The sequence below is a fragment of the Chiloscyllium plagiosum genome, unplaced genomic scaffold, assembly GCF_037043375.1.
Source record: "Chiloscyllium plagiosum isolate Xiang-an unplaced genomic scaffold, Cpla_swu_hap1 HiC_scaffold_7, whole genome shotgun sequence".
Taxonomy (NCBI): domain Eukaryota; kingdom Metazoa; phylum Chordata; class Chondrichthyes; order Orectolobiformes; family Hemiscylliidae; genus Chiloscyllium; species Chiloscyllium plagiosum.
In genome coordinates, this window is record NW_028270145.1 from 25,060,564 (window position 1) to 25,075,287 (window position 14,724).

The 14,724-nt window shown below is 40.1% G+C and overlaps 1 protein-coding gene across 1 annotated transcript in view; it reads left to right on the forward strand.

Moving 5' to 3' along the window:
* The window catches only part of ube2g2 (ubiquitin-conjugating enzyme E2G 2 (UBC7 homolog, yeast)), a 42,880-nt gene that overhangs the window by 14,540 nt on the left and 13,616 nt on the right, over window positions 1-14,724 (forward strand). The window contains exons 2-3 of the mRNA XM_043693233.2: window positions 2,498-2,533; window positions 7,324-7,369. Of these exons, the coding sequence (XP_043549168.1) occupies window positions 2,498-2,533; window positions 7,324-7,369 (82 nt within the window). The remainder of the gene's footprint in view (window positions 1-2,497; window positions 2,534-7,323; window positions 7,370-14,724) is intronic.

A 14,724-nucleotide genomic window follows, 5' to 3' on the forward strand; every position in this document is an offset into this window, starting at 1 on the left:
ATGTGCATTGGTAGTGTCCCTTCTTCTGAGTCAGAAGGTCTCGGTTAAAGTACCAACTGTCATGGAAGTGTCCTAACATGTCTGAAATAGATTGGTTAAAAATAGTTTTTCAGCTTAAAGGGGCACCATACTAAAAACAACATTTTGATCAGAAATTTATGAAAGTAAAATGTAAATGTGCTGACATTTATTCTAGCCTATGATTCATCCACCAGGTGCTGAAGACTTCAAGCATATAAGAGGGAGGCAGCAGCGTAATAGTAGTGTCACAGAGCCAGCAATCCAGAACCCCAGGCCAATGTTCTGGGATCATGAATTTAAATCCCATGATGGTAGATGGTGAAATTTGAATGAAATAAAAATCTGGAGTAAAGCATTTTCCTAATTAACTATTTGCAGCCATTTAACCACTGTTTGCCACAAAAACCCCATCTACTTCTCTTTCTTTATTGTGTAACCTGGCAATGATATGGAAAGCTGGAATGTTTTCTCCGCAATTGCCTTACTGTTTTCTGCAAGAGACTGTGTGTGTGAATCTGATATACTGTGTCATCTTGTTCATTGTTAGGACTTTTATTTCTTTGACTTGCACATTTGGAATTTTTTGAGTCCCGAGGGCAATATGTTTTTGGTTTGCTTGGCATTGCCATGTTCAATGTTAGGCAGTAGAATCTGACTTTGGAAACTTAGACAAAGTACATAATTGATCGATCCCTTCAACTGTGTATCCTTTTCCTTGATAATGCCATTAACAGCAAGCTCCAACAGAACAATGAGATAAAGGATAATTAACCTGTTTTGCTGATAAATATTTCTGAAGATACCTGTGGCATTTTCTTGTTTTATTTTGAAATAATGCCTTGTAGTCACCTTTGAAAAGTAGTCAAGGCTTCATTCAAATGTCAACACCTCCGACAATACAGAACTTAATACTTAGCATGATTTTATGCTCATGTCTCAAAAGTATGATTTGAACCATTATCCTTCTGAATTGGACATTGAGTGTTACCAGTAAGCCCTGAATGATCATTCAACTTATGAATTGTAGAGACCTGTGACAGACCTTGATAAAACCTCTCGACATTCCCATTCAACCTCTCTTACTTTCTCTTACAAAGATGGTTTTGAGACACCTGTCTAATATGCTGTTAATTCCAGGAGCCTCCATCAACGAAAAATATTTCAGTCTGACCTTTTGTCAGATGTCTTCTGATTAATCCTAATGATACATAATGTAGCCTTTGACTATTCATAATATCAGTGCCTTAAATAAATAATGCTTTTAAAAGCAAATTATTTGCATTCTTATCCAGGAAGCCAGTTGGTGTATTTACAGAGTTACACATTATAAACCTACATCTCCTTACCCGATCCCACCAGTTTTCAGTCTGTATCTATTTTATAGAAGCTCAGATGAACTTTAGTTAATACTCACCACCTGCATACAATGAAATGTATTTAATGTAGAATTAGCACTTTTTACTGGAGGTGAACAATCTTGTCATCTCTTGGAAAAACTCTCATGTACATTTCTTGGCTGTCTCTGGATTTGTTCATGCCTCATTAGGCACCAGAATATTATGTTTCCTTTGGTCCTCAGAAGCAGCTTCAATTCTGAAGGAGTTTGTGGAGATGCTGTTCATGGCATCATCAATTTCCTTAAGCATTCTCGTGTGTCTGAGTGCCCCACAGGCATTTTAATACCTTGAATTTTCTTCAATACATGCTCGACTGACCTCACAATACTGTGGATTCCCGAGGCAATAAAGGTGGATCTAGATTTGACCACAGTCTTTGTTTTTGACAACAGCGTTGAAAAATTAATTCACCATACCTGCCTATTTCAGGTCATAACATTTTCCCATCTCCCCTAAAGGGTCCTACTTTAACAGCTTATTTAATCTTTTGTCACATAAACAGCCCTTTTTGAAAACAGGTATTTGTGTTGGCAGGGAGTAAATGTTTATACACAGCAAGGTCAAAAGTTTCCTTACTTGGGATTGCACCAGTTTTTTTCAGTTTTATGGCTTTGTGACTGCTCAGCTACGTCATGGGCCAGATGTAGAATTCAACTTCCTTTCCTATGTCCTATTAGACTATTTCCCTCCAACCTCAGAATTACTGGCCTTTATTGCCTGGTTATGAAATTCTGCTCTTTTCGTACAGCTTTACTAGTATTTCCATATTTTGCAAGTACTTTATCTAGGTTTCCCCTTCCATCTATCTACCTACCTGATCACCTGGTTTTTCTTTTCTTGTTTGTGTGGCTGATGTTTATGGGCATTGGAAAGAGCAGGTGATGTATTCTAAACATGCAGCTAACACCACCATATCATAGAAACCTGCTGTCTTAATTGTATTTTAAGCAATATGCTAATTTTTCTTTTTCATTCAACAAGTTTTTGTTTAAACTATGAATAATGATATTGTTCAGAAGTACTGGGTAGCAGGGCACAGAAATTCTCAATGTAATTGCCTTTGTTATGTTATTTTGCAGAATTGACACTAAATCCTCCAGAAGGAATTGTAGCAGGTAAGAAATTCTGCATTGTTTAATTTCCAATGAACTCCCTGTCTCCATATGTCTGAAGACAGTAAATTGCATTAATGTACTATTAAGAAAAATGTGTAGGAAGCATATCTTTGAGTGCATATTCCACTCTGTGCACTTAATATTGAACCAGATGCTTCAAAATTCACGGTAGGTTGTTATGCATTTCTCATTAAATAAAAAACTGCATATTTCACAATAACTTCTTCAAACTTAATTGTAAAAGTATTTCTTGTCTTTAAGTTTTATTTTAACTTGTTGTCACATACTCCTACTGTTATAACTTGATGTACTTGCCAGGAGTCATGAAAACTTAGACCACATTTAGCACACTGTGAATCATTTTGGTCACTGTATTGCAAAGAAGGATATAAAAGCACTGGAGAAAAATGTACAGAGCTGATAAGTTCAAAGTCTGTGAGAAAATTTGTAGCTCGTTGTTGTGGTTCTGTTCGCCGAGCTGGGAATTTGTGTTGCAGACGTTTCGTCCCCTGTCTAGGTGACATCCTCAGTGCTTGGGAGCCTCCTGTGAAGCGCTTCTGTGATCTTTCCTCCGGCATTTGTAGTGGTTTGAATTTGCCGCGTCCGGTTGTCAGTTCCAGCTGTCCGCTGCAGTGGCCGGTACATTGGGTCCAGGTCGATGTGCTTATTTGATTGAATCTGTGGATGAGTGCCATGCCTCTAGGAATTCCCTGGCTGTTCTCTGTTTAGCTTGTCCTATAATAGTAGTGTTGTCCCAGTCGAATTCATGTTGCTTGTCATCTGCATGTGTGGCTACTAAGGATAGCTGGTCGTGTTGTTTCGTGGCTAGTTGGTGTTCATGGATGCAGATCATTAGCTGTCTTCCTGTTTGTCCTATGTAGTGTTTTGTGCAGTCCTTGCATTGGGATTTTGTACACTACATTGGTTTTGCTCATGCTGGGTATTAGGTCCTTCGTTCTGGTGAGTTGTTGTCTGAGAGTGGCTGTTGGTTTGTGTGTTGTTATGAGTCCTAGTGGTCACAGTAGTCTGGCTGTCAGTTCGGAAATGTTTTTGTTGTATGATAGTGTGGCTAGTCCTTTGGGTTGCGGCATGTCCTCGTTCCGTTGTCTTTCCCTTAGGCATCTATTGATGAAATTGCGCGGGTATCCGTTTTTGGCGAGTACATTGTATAGGTGTTCTTCTTCCTCTTTTTGCAGTTCTGGTGTGCTGCAGTGTGTTGTGGCCCTTTTTGAATAGTGTCGTGATGCAACTTCTTTTGTGTGTGTTGGGGTGGTTGCTTTCATAGTTTAGGACTTGGTCTGTGTGTGTGGCTTTCCTGTGTACCTTTGTGGTGAATTCTCCGTTTGGTGTTCTCTGTACCATCACGTCTAGGAATGGGAGTTGGTTGTCCTTTTCTTCCTCTCTCGTGAATCGGATTCCTGTGAGCGTGGCGATGATGATCTGGTGTGTGTTCTCTATTTCTGTGATTTTAATGATTACAAAGGTGTCATCCACATATCTGACCCAGAGTTTAGGTTGAATTTGCGGTAAGACTGTTTGTTCTAATCTTTGCATTACCGCTTCTGCTATGAGTCCAGAGATGGGTGAGCCCATGGGTGTGCCATTGATTTGTTCATATATTTGGTTGTTGAATGTGATGTGTGTTGTGAGGCACAGGTCCAGTAGTTTGAGTATGCAGTCTTTGTTGATAGGTTCAATGTCCTGTTGTCTGTTCTGTATGTCCAGCAGGTTGGCTATTGTTTCTCTGACCAGGGTTTTGTCGATAGAAGTGAACAGTGCCGTTACATCGAATGAGACCATGGTTTCTTCCTTGTCTATGTGTATATTTCTGATGATGTCCAGGAATTCCTGTGTTGACTGTATAGTGTTTCTGGATCCGCTGATCAGGTGTTTCAGTTTCTGCTGTAGTTCTTTAGCCAGTTTGTGTGATGGTGTCCCTGGTAGCAATACGATGGGTCTGAGTGGGATGTCTGGTTTGTGCACTTTAGATAGTCCATAGAATCTGGGGGTGTTGTTGCTTTCAGGTTTCATTCTTTGTAGGTCAAACCTGGTTATCTATCCGTTTTTTTGTAGGTTCCTCAGTGTGTTGTTTATCCTATTGGTGAGCTGTGGGATGGGGTCAAACTCCCTCTTTTGGTAGATGTTGGTATCTGCAAGTAGTTGTTGTGCTTTTTGGATGTACTCTGCTTTGTCCAGGATGACCGTCATTCTGCCTTTGTCTGCTGGTAGTATGATTATGTTCTTATCGTTTCTTAGTGATTTTAGTGCTTCCCTCTCCTTGATGTTGAGGTTATGTGTTTGTCCTTTCCTTGTTATCAGAGGTACGATACTTTGTCTCACTGTTTGTTGTGTCTCTTCTGTCTGTCCATTATAAGTACTGGGAAAAACTTAACAGGTTGGGTTCTTTTCTCTAGGAAAGAGAAGCTGAGGTGACTTAATAAAAAGTTTTTAAAATTTTAAAACTACAAAAGCATAGAGTCATAGGTATATACAGCACGGAACAGACCCTTCAGTCCAATTCATCCATGCCAATCATATATCTTAAATAAGTCTAGTCCCATTTGCCAGCATTTGGACCCTATCACCCTAAATCCTTCCTATTCATATACCCATCCAGATGCCTTTTAAATGCTGCATTGTACCAGCCTCCACTACTTCCTCTGGCAGCTCATTCCATACACGCATCACCATCTGCATGAAAATGTTGTCCTTTAGGTCCCTTTTAAATCTTGCCCCTCTCAAATTAAACTGATGCCCTCTGGTTTTGGACTCTCCCATCCCAGGGAAAAGACCTTGTCTGTTTACCCTATCCATGCCCGTCATGAGTTTATAAACTTTTTAAAGCTCACTCTTCAGCCTCTGACACTCCAGGGAAAATAGCCCCAGTCTATTTAAGCCTCTCCCTATAACTCAAACCTTCCAACCCTGGCAATATCCTTGTAACTCTTTTCTGAACCCTTTCAAGTTTCACAACATCCTTTCTATAGCAGGGAGACCAAAATTGCATGCAGTATTCCAATAGTGGCCTCACCAATGTCCTGTACAGCCGCAACATGACCTCAACTCCTCTGTTCAATGCAGTGACCAATAAAGGAAAGCATACCAAACACCTTCTTCACTATCCTACCTATCTGCGACTCCACTTTCGGAGGTCTATAGTACAATCCCAAAAAAGTGGTCTTCGCTTTCATATTTCTCAGTTCCACCTAAATAATTTCCCTGGATGTATTCCCAGGAGTATCCTCCCTAAATACAGCAGTAATGTTATCCTTGTCAAAAACACCACTCCCTCTACTCTCTTGCCCCCCTTTTCAATCCTTCCTGTAGCTTCTATAGGCTGGAACATTAAGCTGTCAGTCCTGTCAATCCATGGGCCACGTCTCTGTAATTGCCATGATATCCCAGTTCCATGTTCCTAATAAGTATAGATGTTGAAGAAATGTTTTCACTTATTAGGTAGTCCAAATCTATGTCATGAATGTAAAATGGTCACTATTAAATCTAACCTAAAAATAGAAAGTGCTGGAGAAACTCAGCAGGTCTGGCAGTATCTGTGGAGACAAAAACACAATTAATGTTTCAACTCCAGTGAGCCATCATCGCTGATGCTGCTGCTAGACCTGCTGAATTTCTCAAACAATTTCTATTTTTGTTTCAGGCTTCCAGCATCCACAGGTCTTTTACTATTAAATCCAATGTGTAATTCAGGAGAATGTGGAATATGTTCTTGTTATGAATAGAAAGCATAGATATCTTTTAACGAAACATTTTGATAGATTGAGCCATTTTCTCTTCAGGACAGGAAAGTTATCTTGTACAGAGTTGAAAGAGACTCCATCTGTGAATAATCTGTAAATATTATTTACATGCTGCTGATTGCCATGTGGTAACTTGTATTTTCCTGTCGTATGCCTGGACAACATGTCAAAGACAAGTGGAATCTTCCAGTTAAAGCGGATGAGAAGGCAGAGGGTAATCAGATCATAGTGCAAAGGCACACATTCTGTTCTCAGTTTTACGTTTTCATTGTAAATTCCAATGTCCTCATCTATGATAGGAATTGCCTCATTAAGCCTGTTATACACTAACTATGTTTTCCTTTGGTGCCATTGAGACATAGCTCCTCCAGTTAACTCATGACTGATCTGCATCTTAACTTCATTAAGCTATCTTGGGTTCTGTGACCCTTAACTTTTGTTCTGCAAGGGTATTATCTCAGTCTGTTTAAAATGTTGAATTGATCCTCAGTCTGGATAGTTTTTAGAGAAGTTCTAGGTTTCCATTATCTTTTATATGACCAAGTACTTCTTTACATCATACCTGAACTCCTCAGCTCTAGTTTTAAAGTTATTCTTCCTTGTTCTGGACTCCCCTAGCAGGGAAAATAGTTTCCCTCTTAAAACTTGTCAAATCTTTTAATCATCTCAAACACCTGAATTCAAGGAATGCTCAGGACAATTGGTTGAGAGTATTTGGAAAAGTTGATAGGAAGATACTTACAATTTATGAATAGAGGTTATAGTTTTTGCAAAGTAACAAAGTTATGCAATCAATTTCAATTAAACGTAGAAATGCCACGGAATAAAAGCATTGGTGGATGTGCTGATGTATTTTATGTTTATTGGCAAATTCCCCTCTCATAACATATCTTCCAATCACCGTACAAGAGATCCATTTGTTTCCCAATGAGGTTTCAAATTAATTTACCAATCTTGTTGCAGCTAGGTGGTAACTGTCTTTCACTGGATTTTGGGTTTATAACCAAGTGATTCTGTTTCTGCCATTCGCAGGTCCCATCAATGAGGAAAACTTCTTCGAATGGGAGGCTTTGATCATGTAAGATGGAATGTGTTTTTCATATCGTTCCTTTGTTCCAAGTAACTTTTCTAGTCAGTGTTTTGCTATTGGTGATTTTTACAGGGTCAGAACAAAACAGCTAGAGGACACAGTTATGGCTTAGTGGGTAGCACTGTTGTCAATGAGAAAGTTGTTGGTTCTAATACCACTCCAGAGAACTGAACATGGAATCTGTGCTGCCAATTCCCAGTGCAGTGTTGGTAGAACAAACTCTCTTAATGCACCTGGGTGGTGCTCAGCATGCTTGATACCCAGCACCCCAGAATACTTGCCTCTAATGTTCTAGTGGTGATTAATTATCCTTAATTCAAAGGAGGAATCTTTCAGAAAATGAGATACGTTGTGAGGCTGCTTCATATTACATAATATCTCTCTCCTCTGCAGTGTCAGCTTTTCTGCTCCTGAAGCCCTCAATCATGTCTTTGTTACCACTAGACATGGCCTATACTGTCACATGTTTGGCCAGCCTCTTGCTTCCTGCCCTAAATTTGAGGTCATCCAAAATTTTGTTCCTAATGTCTTTACTCATACCGAGTCCTGTTCACTCTTTTGCTTGTGAGCTGTGCTGATTCCAGTTGAGCAACATCCTGACTTTTATAATTCACAACCTTGTTTTAAAGTCCCACCAACTCTCTTGTTCCTGTATTCTCCTCCAGCCACAAAACAGTCAGTGTCTGTGCTCCTCAAAAACTAGCCTCTGACATCCTGAATTTTAATAGATACCATCTTCACTTGCCTTGGCCCTAAGCTCTGAAATTCTTTCTTTAACCCTTCCTGTCTCCTTTTCCTTCTTTTAAGGTGGTCTTTAAAAGTTTGCTGTAGTGCAGCCTTTGGTCACATCCCATAGTCTCCTAATGTGGCTAGCCTAATTGTGTCTGTGTAACCATTGTCAGTTGTTGTAAACAACCTATCTGGTTCACTGATGTTCTTTAGGGCAGGGAATCTGCCATCCTCATCCAGTCTGGCCTATGTTTTATTCAAGACCCACTGCAATCTGTGGGTTGACTTCCACCTGCCCTCTGGGCAGTTGGAGATGAGTAATCAGTGCTGCTCCAGTGAACAGTATGAATCAGCATCTCACGAACGAATATTTTAAAAATTGACACCTTTCAGGAGAGAGTATGGTATAGTCATCTTATCATTGAAGTAGTAACTCATAGGCCAGAGCTAATGTTTTTGGTGCAGGGTGCAAATTCACAAATGCGAGACTAATGGTGACCCATGAAATCATTCTTGAGTGTCTTTTTATTTTAAAACAATGCTTCATTAATGTCCTGTTAGGGAAGGGACTCTTCCATCCTTGCCTGCCCTACGTGTGAGTTCTGACGCACAGCAATGTGGCTGAATCTTAACTGTGTGACAAGCCACTTAGATAAAGGGGTATTATGGATGGGCAATAAATACTGGCTTCTACATCCCATGAAAAAATGAAGAAAAAATGTTGATGGCCTTTCACCATAAAATGCTATTGATTGACATGTGTCCCTTCAGAAAGGTATGGCAGTTTTATTGCAGGTGGAATGGGCAATTGGGAAGCATAGTTATCTACTAACAGTGTCTAAGTAGGCCAGAAATCTTGATTTTTTTTTTCTTATTACGCATCTCTCGACCTCTTCCCCAGTGAATCCCAAGACTGGCCCTTCATGGCTGAGTTATAATAACATCTGCATGTCTGCTTATTTTATTTCAGCTGCATTTAAAACAATTTTCATGAGCTTCTCATCCCTTTCTTGTGGGAAAGGGAGGGGAATATTTCCATTTGTTGCTCTGGAGTAGTGTGATCAAGATGAATTAAACGTTTGGAAATCCCCATGTATTTGGCTGAGCTTATGGTTTGCTGATCTCTCCCAACTGTGTTTATATAAACATAAAAGAAAAGGACTAAGATGGATTTGAAGCATAATTATCTGTTCTATAACCTCAACAAGGGCTGTTTCTTCATTCCATGACTTTAGCTAACATTGTTTCAATTGGGACAGTGTCTGCACTCTTTGGAAATAATCCATATCATGGTTTTCAGAACCATCTTGGCTGCCATCCCAATGACTTCTACTTCCCAATCCTCAGATTCTCTACATGTTTTGGCAATATTATAACCCTCCTACTCTAATAATCACTTTTAATTCTTGATAGCCACCTTTGGACCAAGTAAGAGGGCAAGATGGAAAGTAATACTTAATTGTGGAGGTATCTGTTTGGTATGAATAAAAAGATGAATATTTTTTTAACTGGTGATGAGAAATGTTGATATCTATAAGGATCTGATGTCCTTGTGTCTGAAGCAGAAAAAGTCACTATGCAGTTTCAGCAAACATTTAAGATGGCAAATAATCTGTTAGTCTTTATTACAAAAGATTTACAAGGATGTTGCCAGGGTTGGAGAATTTGAGCTATGGGGAGTGGCTGAACAGGCTGGGGTTATTTTCCCTGGAGCATCGGAGGTTGAGGGGTCACCTTATAGAGGTTTACAAAATTATGACTGACATGGATAGGATAAATAGACAAAGTGTTTTCCCTGGGGTCAGGGAGTCCAGAACTAGAGGGCATAGGTTTAAGGTGAGAGGGGAAAGATATAAAAAGAGACCTAAGGGGCAATGTTTTCACGCAGAGGGTAGTACGTGTATGGAATGAGCTGCCAGAGGAAGTGGTGAAAGCTGGTACAATTGCAACATTTAAAAGGCATTTGGATGGTTATATGAATAGGAAAGGTTTGGAGGGATATAGGCTGGGTGCTGGCAGGTGGGACTAGTTTGGGTTGGGATATCTGGTCAGCATGGACGGGTTGGACTGAAGGGTCTGTTTCCATGCTGTACATCCCTATGACAATGACTCTATGAGAGTAAAGTTGCCCTATTTATAGTTAAATAAGGGCTTGTTGGGAATTGTGATGCCCAGATTTGTTCATACTGTTTCAGCTGAAGCCAAACCTGTTGATATCATAAACTTGCTCCATTATTTAGCTTCTGATAGAAGATATTTTGCATAATGAATATAGCAGCACAAAACAATCTATGTGGCTCAATTACTCCATGCCATTGTTCTGCTCCTCACAAGCATCCTCACACTATTCTTTCTCTAACCTTATCTGAATAATCTGCTTTTCCCCCTTTTATGTTTTTCCAACTTATTAACTGCATCTATGCCACCTGCCTTTGTCACGTTATTGGTAACAAGTTTTCCATTGTAGCCACCTTCTGGATAGAAAAGCTCCTCTCTGAATTCCTTATTGGATTTATCAGGTTTTAAAGTATTTGTTGCCTCTAGTTTGGATTTTCCATGTGGAAATATTTTCACTTCACTAAACCTTTAGGTAGTATCAAAGATCTCTGTCAAATGAATCGCCAGCATTCTTTTTATGCAAGAAAAAAACTCCAATTTGATCAGACTTTCCTCATGAGTGTAATCTTTTGATTTTATCATCTTATAATTATTTTGCACTGTTTGCAGTTTGCTTTCTGTAATAATCCAACCAAACCTGCTTACACATCCTCCCAGTATGATTTGACTAATATCCTACAGAAGCTGAATGTAACTTGGCCACTTTTCAATTTTATGTGCATAGAAATAAATTCCAGTGCTTGTTTTTTGTGACTTTATTAACCTACACTTTCAGTGATTTTTGTATCTGTATCACGATCCTTTAGCTCTGATAACCAATTTAGATTTTGGAAAGGAGTTGAGCAGATTTATTTGTAGCATCCAGGTAATGATTAGGCCTGATGCTGTTTTCTTGTCCTTGCTTTGCAAACATTGTAGTTCAGTTGCTGATTCTAGACATTTCCAGAGCTGTTGCTGTCAATGGAGCCTCAGTTATGTGGCACACCTTCACTGGCCAGGTCATAATCTCTAGTGATGAATATGTAATGGGCGTTTTTGTTCTAAAATGTATTATTTGTTGACTTGTATTGCATAAAAAATAATCATCAAAAACAATTATTTGAAAGCGAGAGAGTGCTTTTAACTTTAAAAGCTCTAATTTCAAGGCTTTTTAAGCCCTTTCTGATCCTGAAAACTGAAGTGGGCGGAGATTGAAGTCTTATCTGAAGTGACTGGGTGGAACAGAAATGCAGTTAATGAGGGAGTACATTTAGGTTCCTTAGCAAGAAGGGGTTTCAAAGGCTCTGGCCGGGATTCTCAAAGCCAAAGCTGTCTTTTAATGGAAACTTTGTTCCACATTGGCAGTAACTTGAGATGTTTGAAGTAAATATACATATATGATTGTGAGGGAGAGGCTGTCCTGCAGGGGGGTTGGAGTCTCACGTTCAGTTTTGGGCACCTTTCTCCTTGAGAGAGATTTTGGCTTGGGGAGAGAATGTAGTGCAATTGACCAGAATAGTACAGGGATGTAGAAGGGATACGTTTTGCAGACCAGTCTACAGGAGCTGTAGGTGTAATCTAACTGTGTTTAAAATAAAAAAGTTCGATCGGGTAGATAGAGAGCTGGAGTTATGGTGGGTGGCTTGTGTGGAACAAGAAGGCACAACCTTAGCTATTCAGTTAGGACTGACGTCAGGAAGCACTTCTTCCAACAAAAAAAAATCGAAAACTGTCTTCCCTCAGGAAGCCGCTGTGGCCGAGGGCAAATGTAAAATTTCAAAATGTAGTGTATATAAGTATGTACACCATATATAGTCATATGCACAAACTGTGATGCATTTGCCACACTTCACTTAATTAGAGTGGTGCTGGAAAAGCACAGCAGGTCAGGCAGCATCCGAGGAGCAAGAAAATCGACGTTTTGGGCAAAAGCCATTCCTGATGAAGGGCTTTTGCCTGAAACGTCGATTTTCCTGGTCCTCTGATCTGCCTGACCTGCTGTGCTTTTCCAGCACCACTCTAATCTAGACTCTGATTTTCAGCATCTGCAGTCCTCACTTTTGCCGCACTTTACTTAATTGACTGTCAGATGTTTGCTTTTCAACTAAAAGGGCCATTTGTGATCATGGTGGAGTCAAGGATCCAAAGTTTGTTTTGTTAAGGTATTTCTTAATGCTTCTTTTGCTTATGGATACTGAAATAACTGCCGTTGTCCTGGGAAACAGTGGGATTACTACCATTGCTCTGCAGTCATCCATTTTTGGCCAAGGATCAAGTAAATGCTAATTTAAAACCATAAATTTCTCAGCCTTCACACATTGAAAATGTTCTTAACATAGGTTGGAAAAAAATATATAAAATTTGGATAACATGGTGACTTCATGACCTCACAATGATGTCAGAAAAAGACATAGCCAGTAAATTCCTGTAATTGTTATATTGTGTGTACCGTGTCTTGGTTAGTAGTCCTTTCACCTTGAAGAGCTTTGGAAGGCGCTGTTGGGAATGTATTAGATAAAGCCTTGTCGAACCTCTGGGGTATGTGTGAAAAATCTGATGTCACTCTTTCAAAGAAGATCCGGGGGTTTACTGTCCCTCAATCTATACCGAGAAGTAGATTATCTTTTTTAAACCACGCTTTTGATTGTGGGAGCTTTCCTATGGAAATTCGCTGCCTCACTTCCAATGTTAAATCAATGACTGCATGTCAAATGTTTAATTGATCACAGGACACTTGGGACATCTCAAGGTCAGGAAAGATGCTGTACAAGTGCAAGTTGATAATTCCCCTTATTCAGTCACTGCAGCCAATTTTCATACCAAAAAGTTCCAGAAATACCTTAGGAAATCATTTTTGGTGTCATTGGTTGAGATTTAAATGTTTCCAATGCACAAGGAAGACACTACTAATCTTCTGTGAATGGTATAACGTGGCCTTTAACGCAGTGTGAAAAATAGATGCAGGAATGGCCTCGTGGGACAATACTTTAATACCACGAATCCATTGGCTGAAAGTTTTTTTTCCACTCCCCCCTTACTCAAGCTACTATATAAGATCTATTGTATTGTCTAACAAACTAACTGTTCAAATGCAGCAGCAGTACTCTTGTACTACTGAGCCCCTATGACCAGGTTGGTCCATGGGAGGAATGAATCCGGTGGGTTGGTCCATGGGAGGGGAAGGGGCGAGAAAGGGAGTCAGGAGATGGGAAGGGAGTTCGTTTGAAATTGGAGAATTCAATGTTGAGTCCTCCGGGCTGTAGACTGCCCAGGCGGAAGATGAGATGTTTTCCTCCAATTTGCAGTGTGGTTCGTTTTGGCAATGAAGGAGACCAAGGATGGTCATTTCGGAAAGGGAATGGGAAGGGGAACTGAAATGGGCGGTGACTGGGAGGTCCGGTCAGCCTGCACTGTTCCCTAAGTTTACTTTTGGTCTCCCTGATATGGAGAAGACCACATATGGAGCACCTCATACAGTAAACAAAGTTGGAAGAGAGGCCTCCTTCATTGCCACAATGAACCCATCTGCAAATTGGAGGAACAACACCCAATTTACGCCTGGGCAGCCTACAGCCTGGAGACCTCACCAATTGTGTTATCCAATTTCAAATAACCTTCCTTCTCAACCTCTGATTCCCTTCCCAGCCCGTCACCCTCCCTTCCACTCCTCCCAGCATCCCATCATATTCATTCCTCCCATTGACCAAACAGATCATATTCTCTGCCTGTCTTCACCTATCCTTACTTCACCACCCTGCCCCCACCACCCCCTTTATCTGCAGCTCCCCCTCACACCCATCCCCAGTTATGAAGAAGAGTTACACCCGAAACATCAACTTCTCCACCTCCTGATGCTGCCTGGCCTGCCGTGTTCACCAGCCTCCTTTCTGTCTACCTTGGGTTCCAGCATCTGCAGTTTTTTGTCTCCATCCTTAACATTAAAGGCCAACATACAGATCACCTTCGTAATTGCTTCTTGTACTTGCATATTAACTTTGAGTTTATTTAACGCAAGCATCCAAATCCCTCTGAACTCCTGCATTTAAAACCTTGTGTCCATTTAAAATAAAAATTCTTCACATCTATTTTTCTTTTCACAATGCATACCTCGTGCCTGTTAACCCACCTCTATCACTTTTCAACTTCTTTGTGTCAGCCTCATAGGTAAGTGTCCCATGTAAATTTGTACCATAAGCAAAAATGGATCCATTACTCTCAGTTCCATAGATTATACATAGCTGGTAAAAGTTTCAAGGCTCCAGCAGCAGTATCTTTAGCATCCACCTGAGAGGTAGGTAAAAGCTTGTTTCAAAATGCCTACTCCAAAAGGCAGTAACTCCTGAAAAAGCAGAACACTCTCAGTTTTTCATTAATTGCCAACATTGTAGTGCTAACTAGAATACTACCCCATAGTGTTACAGCTACAGAGAAGAAATGTAAGTTGAAATATTTTGAGAAGCTGAAGAATCTATACGTTACTAGTTAATTATTTTTTTTAAGTGGTGATGTATGTGGTC